A 17,027-nucleotide genomic window follows, 5' to 3' on the forward strand; every position below is an offset into this window, starting at 1 on the left:
GACAAATCCTATGCTGTCATCTGGTGGAGAGGTTTGGTAGGATACATGTCCGGGTCGTTATCAGTGGGAGACTCAGTATTATAGTCATCCCACACATCTCCAGGCTGATCGTCATCATTATTATCCTCATCCACATCCCCATCACCCTGATTGTCAGGTGTGTGTGGTGGTGAGTGCTCAGGTGAAGTTGGCACAAGTATAGTCTGGGGTAGAGGAGGTAAAGGAAGAGGAGGAGGAGGAGGGGGAAGGATGTGTTCCGAAAGTTCTCTTTTAATGGTATATGGTATTCCTCTTCTGTAGTCGCATTCCTTTTTAAAGTCACTTTAGTGGTGATAAGTCCAGTCTTTGGGTGTATAACCAGGATTTTCTGTTTTGGATCCAGTTTGTCGATCGGATCACCGAATACATGATTTTTTGGAGACTTCGGCGTCTCCGTGTGTTTAGGCTCTGAATGTTTCAGCGACTACACTTTCTTTGCCGGGGTTTTCGGATCCGAAGTTTGTTTCGGTGCAGACGGAGGATGTACAATGCCTGACTTTTTCTTCGGCTCCAAAGTCTTTGGCTCAGTGCCGGATTTGGCATGGGGCTTTTCGGAGCCGGACGGCTTTTTACTATGCCTCTGAAGCTTGTTCTCGGCGCCCACTGGGGCCCAGGTTGGTGCAGAGCCTTTTTCTTCGACGGAAGTGGAAGGTGGGGCGAGGTAGGGGCTGTACTCACTGTACATTGTTCCTGAAGGATGTCTTCATCCTCATCGGAGCTGTGTTTGGAAACTAAGATGTCTTCCTTTTCCTGTTCCTCATCAGCTCCGATAGGCTAGTCACCTTCCTCCTATTCCAATTGAGGTCCGAAGCGGTCAGGAATGCAATCTACATATTGTCTCTTCAGGTCGCGTCGTCGGGCCAAACGATCGCAGAGTGTCTTTTTGGAGCGGAAAGCTCGGGACGCATCACAGTGGTCTCTGTGGTCGGATGACCAACACAAGTTGTACACCTCATATGAGTCGGTGCGTGGGAATTTCACATGGCACCATGGACCGAACTTGAAAGGAGTTTGTTCCATCGACTGCGAGTCGAACCAGAGGCTAGGCCCGACGGACTACCACAAGCTCTCCGATCAAAATTTTCTTTAGGAATCACGATCCGCGAAGAAAAAGGAACGCGAACGGAAACAATACAGTCAAGTGTGAATGTGATACGTGCTGAGAAGGACCGAAGAACCGACGTCAAACCAGAGCGCAGCAAGGTACATCCGAACCCGATGGCGGAAAAAACAATCTGAAGATGGAGTCGATGACCATGTGCACTATCACCTAAGGGAGGAGTCCCCTACCTCGCGACTAGGGAAAACTGCTTCCAGAAAAACAAAGCGCAAACATCTGGACCCAACACTAGAAGGCGATCTTATGCAACGCATGTGATCTACAGCTCATATGCCTCGAACAGAATGTTTCAAGGTCCCTCAGTGTATGAAGCAGACGCTGTTTGTTTTGGTTGCCCTGCCCTCGGCTCCCATTTTGAACTCTTTTTCCACTATGCAAAACTAGGCTCCTGGTAGCCTCACTGTCAGAGATCACACTTGAGAAGTGAGGTTTGATGTGGATTGAGATGTTAGTGTATATTGTTTTTCTACAATTCTGCTTTATTATTAGTTATTAAACTGCTTATTGTACAGATGAGGAACTTTCACAATCATTTGTAAGTAAGATTATTAATAATTCGTATTATTTTTACATACTTCTCTGGCAATGTGACTTAATGCTTCATCCTCTGCGGAAAATCTGTCTTTAATAGGAGTGCGTTTCCTTCCATGACCAGGTGTCCCCATCTTTATTTCTGCTTCTTAAGATTTTACTTTTAGAGGGTTTAAAATAAATCCACAAACTTCAGACCTAAAAATAAAAACAAATAAAAACAATGATTCATCAGGTGGCGTCATTATATTCAGGTGGCGTCATTATATTCATTGTAGACTGTGTTTAAGTATCACAGAAAAAGAAAAATATGTGTGCAGCTATTGCGGTTTGTTTAGCTTATACGGGGAGAGGCAACTTGCCTGTAATTCAAAAAATAGAAAATAATTATTCCTGCTTTCCGGAACATAACAAGATTTTTATAACAGAACAAGACAATTTATCACTATCTTATTACATTTACATACATTGAAGAGGCCAAGGAGTAACAGGATCTGCTAAAAAATAAAGGGTGGAGGAGGGGGCGGATTGACCAGGAGAGGTCTTTAGGTTCGTTTTTAAATGTTGTCAGTTTATAAACAAGCATTGGCAAAGCCAATAGGTATTGCCTATGCAAGAGGTATTGGTTTGCCAATATGTTTTAGCCATGCTGTACACCAGCTTGGCTGCTGTTCAGCATGGCTAAGAGTTAGTGGGGTAAAAGAGAGCCGTGGAGTGTCATGGAGTGGCAAGAGTTTAGTGGTATAGAGTGCTGTAGAGTGTGGTGGAGGGAGTAGAATGCCATAGAGTAGTGTGCTGCAGAGTGGAATGGTACAGTGTCGTGGAGTGGTGTAGTCTAGAGTGGAGGGGCATAGAGGATGTTGCAGAGAGCAGTTACTGTTGTAGGGTGGCAGGCATAGAGTGGAATAAGGTGTTGCATAGTGGAGAGATATAGAGGGTAGTGGCACAGGGCGGAGTTGAGCTTAATGTAGTAGAGTGTCATTGAGTGAAATTTCAGAGTGGAGCAGAGTGGCCTAGTAGTGCAAAGTAAATTGGCATAGAGTGCATGGTTTTTGAGTAAAGTGGTTTAGACAGGATTACCGTAGAGTACTGTGACAGAGTAGAGTATATTACAGTGGCATAGATTAGATCGTTTCACAGTAGAGGTAAGCGGCAAAGAGTAGAGTGGAGCAAGCTACAGTGGAGTGCTGTAGAGTAGCATAGAGTGTAGTGGGGTAGAGTGGAGTAGAGTGCAGTGGCATGAAGTGCAGTCGCGCAGAATAGATTAGAACAGCATAGAGTGGAGTGATGTAGAGTGTATTGGTGTAGAATGCATTGGCCTACAGTGCATTGGCGTAGAGTGCAGTGGTACAGAGTAGCGTAAGGCTGAGTTCAGTGGCGAAGAGTGCAGTCTTGCAGAGTTGAGTAGCATAGAGTACAGTGGAGTACAGTGCAGTGGAGCAGAGTGCATTGGTTTGGAGTAAAATGGTGTAGAGCGCTTTAGCGTAAAGTGCAGTGGCATGGCAAAGAGCGGGGCAGATTGCAGTGGCATAGAGTGCAGTCATGTAGGAGAGTAGAATGGCATACAGCAGAGTGGCATAGAGTGTCAGAGTGGAGTGGCGTAGAGTGGAGTAGTGTGTCGCAGAATAGAGTAAAGTGGAATGGAGTGGCATAGAGGGAGTTGCGTAGAGCTTTGTAGAGTAGTGTCTCAGAAAGCCATAGATTGCAGTAAAGTGTTGTAGAATGGAGTGGCATAGAGTATAGTTTAATGGAGTAGAGCTTTGTACAGTGGAGTAGAGTTGAGGGCCTACAGTGAAGTGGCATAAAGTACAGTGGTGCAGAGTAGAGCAGCGTAGAGTGCAATACTGTAGAGTGCATCGTTTTTGAGTAAAGTGGTGTAGACTGCATTGACGTGGAGCCCAGTAACAGTGGCAGAGAGTAGAGTGGCAGAGAGTAGAGTGGCAGAGAGTAGAGTGGCAGAGAGTAGAGTGGCAGAGAGTAGAGTGGCAGAGAGTAGACTGCAGTGGCGTGGTGTTCAATGGCTTAAAGTATAGTCGCATAGAGCGTAGTGGCGTGGATTGTTTCAGAGTGGAGTGGAGTGGAGTGGAGCAAGGTAGAGTGGAGTGATGCAGTGTACAGTGAAGAGGTGGAAAGTAGCGTAGACTCCAGTGGCGTGGCATTCCGTGCAGTGGTGCAGAACAGAGTGACCCACGTCTGGGCATACGCATCCCACTTAGGGTGAAAAGTGCTACGCAAACAAATGATGGACGGAATGCTGAATAAATCATACAGTGGGATGGGTATGCCCAAACGTAGGTCCCTTGCTTACTGATTAAGGGTAATACCCATAAACCGGTCCCAGGATGCTTATTTCCGGTCCAGGGAGCACCTGGCTTGGCAGTTCGATCTGTACTGTTCCCATGAGGCACAGGGTCAAGACTGATTTGCATATGGCGGCGTTTAAACTGGGGTGGCATGACGAGCAAAAGAACAATGGATTTAACCTAGATTTCTTGACTGGGGGTGAATGTATGATTTATTCAGCATACCGTCCATCATTTGTTTGCTTAGCACTTTGCACCCTAAGTGGGATGGGTATGCCCAGACGTGGGTCCCTAGCTCACTGTGCCACTGGATTCAAGCTAGCCTGGCTGATGAAGGGTAATACCCAGAAACCGGTCCCAGGGTGCTGGTTTCTGGTCCAGGTAAGACCTGGCTTGGCAGTTCGGTCTGGATTCCGTCCATCATTTGTTCGCGTAGTTCAAACTAAATGAGGCATAGTGTGTAACAGAAGTAAAAGTGCCAGCCCTTATGGGAAATGAAGACAAGGCGGTACTAAGGAGGGATTAACAACCATATTAACTAATTAGAAGCCAGAGTTTACGAAGGACAATGAAACAGGCCAATGAAAAATATGGGCGGAGAGTGAGAGGGGCTTCAAGCCCATACTCCAATACTAATGAACAAAAAGAAGTGCCAGTACTGCTATTCAATTGAAAAGAACAATTCGCTCAAAACATCTAAATTAAACAATATGCTTTGAACTCACATCTATGTTTTAGATTCAATCTTTTTATTTTTAACCAATGACTTTTAATTCATGCTTTTGGTTTCTTATTTTACCAAATTTACATTTACCAAGACCTTATGTACACTGTAATTACATTAATCACAACAACAATTTACAAAACATTATATACACTTTCAGACATCATTCAATCATACACCTCTCATACAGCCACAGACAACATATAATCATAAATTTACACTGGAATAACATTATTCACAGAAAAGCCATATATTCATGGTTTTTAAAAAAAAAAACTATTTGCATCAATTATGTATAACCTTTCACTTTTATGGCATTAATGGTCCGTCTCAAAACGCTGTGTACACAATGATGGTGGCGAGCTTCCGGGTCCGCAAAGGATCTCGGGAGTACTTCAATATAGCATGCCTTGCAGAGCAGCACATGGACTGCCCAGGCTCGACCTAAAAAATGCTTCATGTATGCAGTCCTACTTCTGATATATTCTGAAAAACCTGCACAGTTCATTTACATAGATTTAAATTTTGTGTGCTAGAAAAGAAAATATCATACAGCCTTCCGACCAACACACTGAGGGTAGCCAGCATGATTGTCATACAAAACTTCTTACTTTGAAGTCAGAGAAAGAAAAGTAAACACCAAGCTCCCTGGAAGACAGAGCCTGACATTTGACATCCGTCCTTCACGGTTTAGAAAATGTGATAAGATAAGAATAACATTTAAAGGCCTGTTTACAGAAATTCAGTTCTGGTGGAAGAATACATGCAGAAAATAAGGTTTGGGCAAGGGAAGGTACGAACTCAAGCTGGATAGCCTAAAACAAATGAAGCAGCAAAAAGAAAGAAAGCCATTGTGATTTACAAACCACAAAACCAATGGTAAGCAGTGGGCGGAATGCATTTCCTGGGAAGGTTTGCAAAGTTGTTCCAAGAAGTTGTTAGCAATAGGCTTCAACCTAATAAAAGGGAGTAGATTGAGCCCCATAAAATGAAAAGCTCTGCATTTGTAAAACCCTAAGTCACCCGTCCAACTAACGACAACTTTCAACTTCAAGCTACAGCTCACGATTTAGCGCAGATTAAAGCAATCACGCAGCCCACTGATAAACTATTTATATGGGTGCAAGCTGTCAGGGCACTGCTCCTTTATACGCAGCTATAACCAATATTAAGTTATTCATATTAGCGAAGAGATGCCCTTTGAACACAGAATTATTTTTTACCTTCAGTTCCGGTCATATTAAAATGACAAGTGTCTTCTACCGACAAGAACGGTTTCAAAATGAGCAATGCCATCATAAAAGATACAGTACAGCAGGTCGGAGTTGATTATGGCGACAAGCCAATTATAAGGGCTACAGCCTTGATTGGTTCACAAGGAAAACATATGCCACAGGTCTGATCGGTTTGTTATAAAAACGTTTTGATGAAGGTCAAATTGTGAAGAACATGTGCTAAAGCCAATAGTCCTTTAACAGTGGATTGTTATCACAGTTACAGGATCTAGACCAGTACTTTTGTTACATATAATCTCGTAGATTATCGTAGCATGAAAGTGTTTTGGTGCTGGCGTCCCACTCAAGAAAACCACAGAGATATTTCCACTTTAATAATTCCTATGAGGCCATCTTAGCTGAGTACTTTACATGGTTTTGACAACTGAAATATTGTACGTATTTGTCATTGTATTATCCTATACCTGGTGGTTGCCTTGTGGGAAAGCCCATGTCCAGTACAGTAAATTTGAGTTAGTTCTGGTGAAAAGCCAATGAAAGACTATTGGCCTGAATGATTTACTAGGAAACATTATGCAAATTCCATTGGTTTGAAATGTTTACTATGAAAAGCTACAACAAAGGCAGTAGGCCCGATTCATTAGGAAACACATATGTTAAAGACAAGAGGCATTTAACCCTTACAGTGCAGACAGCGACAAGTTGACGTCCTCCTCTCTACTTCTGCAATGCAGAGGACATCAATTGGGCATCCCAATAGGGGAGTGCGGAAGCACAGAATCCTTTATGGATCAATGGGAGGGCCCAGTTAAGCTAGTCACCAACATTCGTCTCTTTCATAAGGAGGATGTCTCACAAAGAGGTTTTTACTAGTAGTGGAGATAAATTTGTCATAATATGCTTATGCCTTCTTTAGTATGTTGCAGTTGAATTTTTTTTTCTGTTCTTTTTCTCTTAGCTTTTTGAAAAACCTGTATGCTGCACTGAGCCAGGTAAGTGCTTTTTACTGTTTGATACTATTGTTGTGCGCACACTTTTCTACACTTCCAAAGCACTGCATTCCATTCTTACAATTCATAGCACACACAGCATTCATTTCTACGAGTAGCTCTGCATTCTACCTCGGCCAAAAGGTTTTAGATATAAACAGGGATGGCGACTCATTGGATAATTGCTTCAGTGACTCTTACTCATATGACGGAGGACAGCTGTGAGGAAGAGTCTGATACTGAATTAGCATCTGAGGGAGAGGGTTGGAGACAGAATCTGGAAGTGATCTTTCAGTTGGAATTCCTTGCGAGGAGGACTGATCTTCCAGTGATTCTGATGGCAGTCGTGATGTCCCTTTGCAAGCACAATTTGTGCAGAGGGGAGCCAGTAACATGGCAGATCAATCCAGAGTGCAGGCAGGTACCACGCACTGAGCACAGACACAAGCCTCCTAATTTAGCTCAGCCACAAAATCCCCCATTCACTGCAGATGCTGGATGTAAAGTCAATAATGTAATTGTTTTGGCTATGGACTACTTCCATCTTTTTAAGGATGAACACTTCCTTAAGGAAATAGTGCAGGAAAGATACTGCCACTCTGGCGCCTCGCTCAGAGTACACCTGTGGACTACAACTTCAATTTCTGTGCTTAATGCTGAACATGTGAATAGTGCTCAAATCAACCATATGGTCCTACTGGCCTACTCACTCATACGGTTTAGGCAACAACCAGATTTGCACCAGTCAAGAGCAGAGACAACATTTTTATTTTGCATCATATGTTGCATTTCAATGATAAATCTGTTGCATATCTCCTGGACCAGCATGGTCAGTTGTACAAAATATGCCTATTGTGGAACATTTGTCTGCCAAGTTTACAGAGATTTGTATTCCTGGAAAGAATATAGCAGTCGATGAGTCCTTGATCTTGTATAAAGGGTGACTGGTGTTAAGGCAGAACATACCAAGCAAAAGAGCTGCTTACGACATCAAGATATACATGTTGTACCAAGTGTGTCAATGGGTTTGTGTACAGTTTGAGCGTAGATACAGGAAAGGACTTCACAATAAATCCTGCAGGTTGCCCTTCCATATTAGGAGTGAGAAGATCATATGAGGAGCTTACCCAATTTCTCATTCATAAAAGTTATAACCATTATGTAGTTAATTTCAGTACACGAGTCCAGCTGTATAGTGAACTGTCCACAGCTGGCACCTGGGCTTGTGGTGCAATTCAAAAGAAATACAAAGGATTCCCACATGACTTTGCTCGTAAGAAGCATTGCAACAAACTGCTCACTGTCTGCAGCAAGTATATGTGCTCACTGCACTTCATGATGAAAGCACTTCTGTGATGGTTAGGGGCCAGTTAAAAAGTCTGCAAACCCACATGTATGCTTGATTACAAGTACATGGGAAGAGTGGATGAAAAAGACCAGATTCTTCAACAATATAAGTCTTAAAACTGCCATATGGTATAAGAAATTAGCTAACCACCTGAATCAGTTGGCAACATACAATGCATATGATGTCTATCATCAGACTACCACTGGAAGACTGATGTCCTTCCTTGACTTGCAGTTGGCTGTTATTATAAGTCTTAGTGCTGTAAAAGCAGTCATCTCTACATCTGTTGTGGAAGAAGTTTGATGGCTGAAGAAGCCACAGTTTGTCGACCACATTCCTGCAACTGAGACGTCGATATAGGCGATGCAGTGTTTGTGTTCAGCTAGGAAAGAAGTAAGAGTAGATTATCAGTCACCAGTTCCCATCACAGCCAAGGCTGTGTTTTCCAACTTCATTCTGGGAAACTGATTGAAGTGAAGCATATAGAATAAGAATTAGTATCTGCCCCCAAACATACCTTCCTTGGGCCATTACTTGTGTAGCTCTGTAGCTTTTTTTATTCTTTCATTTAATTTGGAAAAAAGGACTGTAATCCAAGACTTTCTTCCTAAATTAGATTTCAGCCACTTTGTCTTTACTGACTCCAGTAAAGAGGCAGACATTGGTCTTGCTTATGGCTGCTTGCCACTTTCATCCTCTGTCAAAATGTGGCAGATAATCTGCTGATTACAAGTGTATTAAAGTCAATAGACTGCACATAACCATGAACAGGACATGTCCACCAAACGGATGCCTTTGGACTTTCTAGAAGTGCTCTTTGTGGAACTTATTAGAGTTCGAACCAGTGTGTTCAGCCAGTTTTTAAAGGTAGATTTGTTCACACTCGCCAAGGAATGGGTCATAAGTGCATTCCTCAACCACCCCAAAAGTACCTCTAAACACGGAAACAAGTTGGATTTAGTGCAGTGTGCAGGCTGCCACAGGGAGTTAATAAATATGCACAAAACATAATTGTGGTGCAAGTACTTCTGGTGAGACAGACATGAACAGTTAGTCAAAGCTTGGCCAAGATTTGTTTGCATAGTGATCTTGTGTAATTAGAAGGCAAATGGTCAAGGTAGGAGTGACTTACAGATCACCGTTTCCACCGCTATACACATATTTCTGACTTGGGACATGTTTGTTACTTTCACCCTCTGTCAGAACATGGCGGATGTTCTGCCCGCTGTATTACTAGTGCATTAGAGTTAATGCTTCGCACATAACTATAGACATCAGCCATGTTTTGACTGAGTTCACGGTCCACCAAACACTAAAGGTCATCAATCTTTCTAGAAGTGCTCTTTAGAGAATTTAGTAGTCTGCCCCAACATGGTTAGCCCAGTTTTTAAAGGTAGATTTCTTCACAGTCCCCGAGGAATGGGCCACAAATGCATCCTCAGAAAGACTCAACTTACTTTTCACACACTGGAAGGAATTGGGTTTTTAATGCTTTAAAGCAGTGAGTGTGCTGAAGGTGCATGAAAATTTAGAACAGAAACTCTGGTCGAGGCACTAACCCCCAAAAGTGGCTGTTGGCATGTGTGGATGCTGGCTGGCAGTACGTATTACTTTGTAATAGATATCTCTGCAAGTTGGCTAACGTCCTGTTGAGTGGCAGTGTGATTGGCGTTTCAGTCCAGTTGGAGTATGATGATGATGAGCCTTTGTATAGTGGTGGTCTGTTAATGTGAGTGTTTTATGTCTTGGGCCCTTTGCTAGCAGTGTGAATGGACCATAAACTGGTTGGTTCCTTGACGTAGCATGAACGCTTGCTACCACTATGTGAGGAGTTTAATATTCCAATACTGCTATTAGTATTAATTATTTGACCTCACTATTAATGGTAGTGCCAAAACCTACTGATTTAAGTCTGTACTTCAGTACTGGATATACTCCCAAAGAAGAATATCAACACCTAACATTTTTTAAATCTGGAAAAACTAGAGCAGACCAGGGTGGTTTAACTTGCACGGATCCCACTCATCCAAATCAAATCAAAGATAGCTTTATTCGATTTCATTTTTAAAAACCATAAAAGCACATATAATACATAAATAAGACATTTTAACAATTTATAAAAATATTCTTTTAAAAAAGGAGGGGGAAGAGGGAGCACAGTCCCAGTTCACATATAGGCTGTGGCTAAGTACATTCTTTTATAAAGAGAACATAAACCCAAAGTTAAAGACATTCCCTCTTCTGATAGCTAAAAATGCTTTCGTTTCAGCAGGAACAGAACCAAAAACCTCAATTCATAGTTAGTCTGCATCTAATTACGTTTTTTAAAAACATAGATTTGAGGTAAATAAACATTTCGTCTTCTAGCAACTGAAGTTTCAGTAGGGCTGGTCTGCATTGCCTCAGACCCCATCTCTTCAGTAGCACGCCAAGATATTTTTTCCTGGCCAATGAATAAAATTTACAGAACAAGATGGAATGTAGTGTCGACTGTTGAGATATATCATCACATGGGCATACAATTAGATCTTTTGTCCAGCTGTTAGGTTCAGGGAAAGTAATTAATCTAAAGAAATTGCCAGCCCTAAAACGTGTTGGGAGCATCCAGGCGTAGCTGCTCGTTGTAAGGAGCAGGTACTGCTGAATGCCTGATCCCTGTAACATCAAATGATTTTCCTGGACAGAAACCTTTTTACTTTCAGCTTTCCAGCGTTTATTATCCAGGAAAAGAAGACGGCTTTTCTTCAGATTTTTCCTTGAGATAGTGACCAAGGTGTTTGGGGAGTCAAAGAATTCCGGGTATCCTATCTCAGTTAAAAACAAGCATTTACAATGCAATGGTTTCGCCTTTGGAAAAGTTAGAGCTATTGGCATTGCTCATGACATTTCTTTTTTTTTTTTACTTATAAATAAATGGCATTGTTATTTACATTGCAATAGGTCTCACATTTGTTGGAGTTGGAGCTACTGGCATTGTAAATGGCAATGTTTTTTATTCATGCTTTTTTGTTTGCAGTGGAGTGATTTTTTTTTAAGTGCACACTATACCATATTATAAGCTTTTATAGCAACTATACAGTAAAGCTATAGCTATTTTAACGTAAAAGGGTGTAAATGGATGAATACAAATACAAAAAAGAATCTTAAACTGTATGGTGGAATGTATAGCAGGTGACAAAGAGGAATCAAATGCTTTCTTAAAAAGAACCCGGAGCTCACCCTTTACATGACGTCTACCTCGTGTGTATCGTTAAGAAGAGATGCTAACAATATGATGTTTGGATAGTCAAGTCCAAGGATGACTAGCCTCCACAAGGATATCAGAGCGCTTGGATGATTATGGATTACCAAGATTATGCGTTAATGATTACAAGTGCCCTGGCAATTTATGATCCCTGCGCAAACACCTGCTTGCACACTGATCTCAATTATAAGTTATTAGGTGTATGTATAGTTGACCAAGTAATTACCAGGTACAATAAAGCGTGCAACCTCCATTCATTTCAGAAGGTCAAACTAACATGATTTAACCAGAGCACATGCCCCAGCAGGACTTGAAAAATCATTAAAATGTTACCAGACCTGAAGGTCTAGTGACTTTAATAATCTACTCGACCCAACTGTAATGCTCTTGACCCATAAACTTGCTTCAAATTATGGAAATATTTTAATTCACTGAGCTGAGAATTTCTTCATTATTGCATATGAGATCACCTTCGAATAAGTGAGTTCTACTGTATAAAAAACACTGGCTGATTTAAACAAATCTAGCCACACATAGCATTCACATGACCCCTGACTTGCCTCCTAGTTAATTAACGGCACTGTCAGGAAGGGGCTAACATTTTTCTCAAATCATGTTTAAAACCTATCCCTCTCAATAGATACATAACTAAAGCATGAAGGGGTAGGTAGCACAGTCATTTGCAATCAGAACACGGGGCTTGACTCATAAAACTACATAGTGTTTGGAAATCAAGTTTCTGCAAATATTTGCCATTGGCACATTACCAAGAAACGTGGTCTGTTGATTTTGCTACTATTGAAAGCTTTGTTAGCATCATACTTCTGAATTACATAACAAAATGTCCTGCTAGGGCACTTGTAAACAGACCCACTGTACAGCTAATAACTCTCCTTACACTGTTGCAGAGTCAACAAAAGCCCTCCAAGATCACCCTAAGATTTTTCACAAATGTTCTCCCCACCCATTCAATAAAGTCCTAACTGCTCTTTTCCCAAGCCTTCACTAGGCATGGACATTGTTAGACAGCATCAACTCCACTCTCAGACTCACATTGGCACTCATTTATCCAGACTAAGAAGGTCAAACTGAAACCCAACATACAAGACTGCAACATCAGCAAGGGCCTAATAGGAACGCTAAAACAAAAACCCTGTTAATTTTTCTCATCCGCAGACAGCTCAAAAGCTTAATGCACTAGCTCTAAAATGTCCATGACAAGGTACCTGGAGGACAAACTGACACCATCTATCACCTCTGAGAAACAAGGAACTGAAATCTATCTGTCACAGGAAAGCCATAACAGTAGATGCTGGGCAGGCAACCACAACAGGTCTCATCAGCTGTCTCAAGTTTGTCAATAAGTGTCCATGCCGCAACCCAGACATCGCTCCTAGTCCATTTTGAAAAGTCTTCAATACGTTTGACCGCCATGTCCTCCTCAACGCCCTCTCTGTCGGCACAGTATTACCCAAGCTATCCTCAATGGGATTAATTATTTTTTTGTAAATACACAATTTGCTATTATGGGTTCATCAAATCTCACCACAACCTATCAAATATTTGGCCTGCAAGGTATTGCTCTTGCAACAACGATTTTACATCTCTGAATGAAACTTCTGTGGTTCCTACCAGTGGACAAGCCATCGACTTACACTAATAGGCGGGCGACATAGTTACACCTCAAGGTATTGTTGACAGCTGACATAAAGCATTTAAAATACTTCTTGAACATCATGAATGTTTCAATGTCTCAATTTATCTAAAACTAAGCCCCACCAAAATAGAGTTAATTCACATCAGTGGTGGCAAGCACCACCTCCAACTTGCAGTCTAGCATCACAAAATGTGCCTTGACTATTTCACTCTCAATACCAGCTCTAAGTTCCACATGAATCCTTGCCTCTCATACAAACCGCATGTAAAGAATAAATCCCAACCGGCCTCATATCACATAACTGTCCAGTGTGTGTTGGATCAACCATTTCCTATACATTCACATCTTCCACTCCACAGTGCAAGCATGTGTCCTTTTATACATTAGATTTTGAACGTACAGCCCACTATACTCACAAAATCCACCATTTTACTCTGATGGTGTGTCTCATCACATCCAAACCTAATTCGACCACATAAGGCCATTCAAGACCTTCATCAGCTCCTCCTTTCAGCTCACTTCAAGTTCAAATCTCTAGGCATCATTTCCAAGGCCATCCACAACTGAAAACCATACTACTGAGCTAAAAGACCCTTCTTCTGCAGCTGCTCATTCTCACTAACATCATGAAGCTGTGGAAATTGGAGATCCCAGAGTCAAGCAGAGAAACAATAAGCCTTGCATTCTTCACCTATGCACCCAACCTGTGGAATTCACCTCCCTCGATCTGAGACTGGTCGCTTCGCTCTTGAAATTTATTTAAAAACTAAAAACACTCCTTCCTCTTGTCCCACCTCCTGCCTCCCTCTATTCCTGGAATGCTCTCCCCTCCAGCTATCTCTTGTTTTTGTTAATACTTTTGTGCTTACTTTTACTCATGTTACCTCTTCTCAGCTCATGTGAATGCCCACTTGTACTTTTGTAACCAGGATATGTCAGCAAGTATTCCTTGTTGTAAGGAAAGTCCTCCATTGCCCCTCTGGGCTGAGTGTGCTATATAACTACCTCAATTATAACAAGGGTTCTCAACTCCAGCCATCGCTGCGCCTCGGTGAAAGCCGGCTCGCAGTTTTCCGGGGGGCTGTCTCTCCACTCCATGGCCGGCGGGACTGGTGCAGGCGCGGGCAGGGGTGGTCAGCGGGCGGGCAGGGTTGGTCAGCGGGCGCGCCGAGACTTTATGCCGCTGCAGAGCTGTTGTCCGAGGTGCCGGCCCTGTCTTTACACCAACGGGATAGGGGTGAAGAGGAAAGCCGAATAGTTGTTGCATTGCATTTCATTTCACGAGCAGCAGCGGGCTGGGGGCCTCCGCCGCCGCCGAGCCCCGCCCGGAGCCGGGCCCCGGGGACGGGCGGCGGGCAGCGCCGAGGCATTCTCCTCCAGCCACCCCAGGGGCTCGCTCCGCTCCGAGGTCATCCCGCCCGCTCACATGGAGGGAGGGCCGCTCTGTCGCAGTAGGACCCCCACCTCCGGAGCTGCACATCGCTGCCCACGAGCTGGAGAACAGCTTCCTCCCGCCTGGGGAAGAGGAAATGGAGCCCACGAGGCTCTTCTTTGTCACAGCCGGCCCCGCCCACCGTCAGGCACGGGCGCCGGCTCCTCTCTCTCTCTCTTCTTGCGCTGCAAGGCGGGGTGGCACGAAAATTGGCACAAGTGCGGCGTGGGCAGCCGCGATGAACATAAAGCGCTAGAACAAACGAGAAATGACGATCCTCACCGGCAGATGATTAAAATTTTTTTTTTAAAAATGGCGGCAGCACCTACGAGGACACGGGGGGGCGGGAGAGGAACGGACGGCGGGAGGGGGCGGGAGAGGACACAGGGGGCGTGAGGGGGGCGGGAGAGAACACGAACGGCGGGAGGGAGGCAGGAAACGTGCACAGGACAGCGGGGGGAGGGGGGACGGCGGGAGGAGGGACACAGAGTAAGGCAGGACAGCAGCAAGCACGGCCCGGCCGGAGGAGACTCGGGGGCGTTCCCGGCTTTTGGCTGACGTATCATGACGTAGCCAAAAGCCAAAGAATCTCGGGAACGCCCCCGTGTCTCCTCCGGCCATGACGGACGCCTCTCTGTTCCAATGGCTAGCCTCCATTTATGGAGCTAGCCAATGAAGCAGAGGGGCGTGTTCCAGAGTCACTACTGCAATCAAGAGATTTCTCTGGAGGCGGAGCCTAACGGCTCCGTTCCCCAGCGAAACCTAAAAAACCCTAACATATGTTAACCAGTCAATTTTGCTTACACCCTGTAGTTTCAAACAGTCCATTACAACTTCCCTATTAAAAGAAGTTACTGCAGAAGACCATATCTTGTGCCATAACAAGATAGGGCTCAGCTTTATAAGATCAGTAATATAGGCCAATCCTAGCTCCATATGACAGACAAATGTCGAAGTAGATCTCCGTACACCTAGTAAGTATCTGAGAAAGATATTTTCCTGTAGTTGAATTTCCCTGGTATCAGCAATCCCCCATACTCCGGCTCCATATACTGCTGTGGATATACATTTAGAGACATAAATAGCCTTCAAAATGTGGACTGGTCCCCCCCCCCCCAACTTAGATGCAAATTTGCGTACTGCAACAATAGCCCGGGAAAAGGCCAGTTTCCTTTTATTAACAGCAGAGGACCATAACCCATTTCTATTAAAATGAATGCCCAAATATGAAAAGGTATTTGTTAATTCTATCTTTGAGTGCTCTATAAAAACTTTATATTGCACATTTCTCTTTTGAGCGCAACACATGCTAAAGGTTTTACCTATATTTATTTTTAAACCTCTATTACACATATAGCTTGCAAAAAGTGTTAGCGCTCTCTGGAGTCCAATCTGGGTCCTTGCCATAATGACCGCGTCGTCCGCGTACAGTAGTATCAGAACGGCGCAACCATTAATACGAGGGTAATCCAGGTTAAAACTAATAACATTATTTGCAATACTGTTAATATCAAGATTAAACAGAAAAGGCGCAAGTATACAACCTTGCCTGACCCCTTTTTTTATGGGGAAAGTTGCTGTACATTCTCCCTCATTCCCATATCTTACTTTGGCACCAGCCGCTCTGTATAGCTCTTTTATAAAGTTCAGTATATTAGTATCAATATCCAGTTTTTGTAGGGTGTCCCATAGGATTTCGTGGCTCAAACAGTCTAATGCCGAACTTAAGTCGACAAAAGTAAGGAATAAGTTTCCCTTTTTTGCTACCACGAATTTTCCTATCATTAATGCCAAATTTGGCCCCTGCTCAACGGTACCTAGCCCCGCTCTGAATCCATATTGGAACTTCGATAGTGCACCGGTGTCCTCTGCCCACAACTGTAGTCTATTTAAAATTATTCTCCCCGCTACTTTCATCAAAGAGACAAGTAGGGAAATTGGCCTGTAATATATCGGGTTATTTCTATCCCCTTTTTTGAAGATAGGGACCAAAATTGCCTCTTGCCATGTAGTTATAAAAGCAGTGTCGTTACTACTATTTAAAACATTGGTTAGGAGGGGGGCCCATAGTTCTAACTTGGTTTTATAAATGTCCACAGGGACCCCATCAGGGCCCGGGGCTTTACCAGCTGCACTTTCCCTTATTGCTGCCTCTACCTCGGAGACTGAAAAGGTGATATTTAAAGGAAAAAGTGCCTGAAGGTTAGTTACTTCTAAACCACGAACAGCATTGTGGTCAATACTTAGGGTATCGTCTTTTTTTGTACATCTCCGAGTAATGTTTTACCCAGGTGTCCTCTATGGCCACCTCAATGGTATCCGTTCTCCTGGCCTGAAAAAAAGGGGCTATCACCGCTTTCCAAAAGCCGATGTTATCTTTTAGGATGCATGCTTGGTGTAAAGCA

General features: G+C 43.3%; 1 protein-coding gene across 13 annotated transcripts in view; it reads right to left on the reverse strand.

Annotated features, from left to right (window-relative positions):
* Positions 1 to 17,027, reverse strand: part of LRRFIP2 (LRR binding FLII interacting protein 2) — a 415,348-nt gene that overhangs the window by 328,831 nt on the left and 69,490 nt on the right. For all 13 annotated transcript variants that reach the window (XM_086964773.1, XM_086964762.1, XM_086964761.1 and 10 more), the window contains exon 2: positions 1,735 to 1,888. In XM_086964773.1, coding sequence (XP_086820899.1) covers positions 1,735 to 1,824 — 90 coding nt within the window. In that variant the 5' untranslated portion in view covers positions 1,825 to 1,888. The remainder of the gene's footprint in view (positions 1 to 1,734; positions 1,889 to 17,027) is intronic.

The sequence above is a fragment of the Lissotriton vulgaris genome, chromosome 4_1 (genome assembly GCF_964263255.1).
Source record: "Lissotriton vulgaris chromosome 4_1, aLisVul1.2, whole genome shotgun sequence".
NCBI classification, from domain to species: domain Eukaryota; kingdom Metazoa; phylum Chordata; class Amphibia; order Caudata; family Salamandridae; genus Lissotriton; species Lissotriton vulgaris.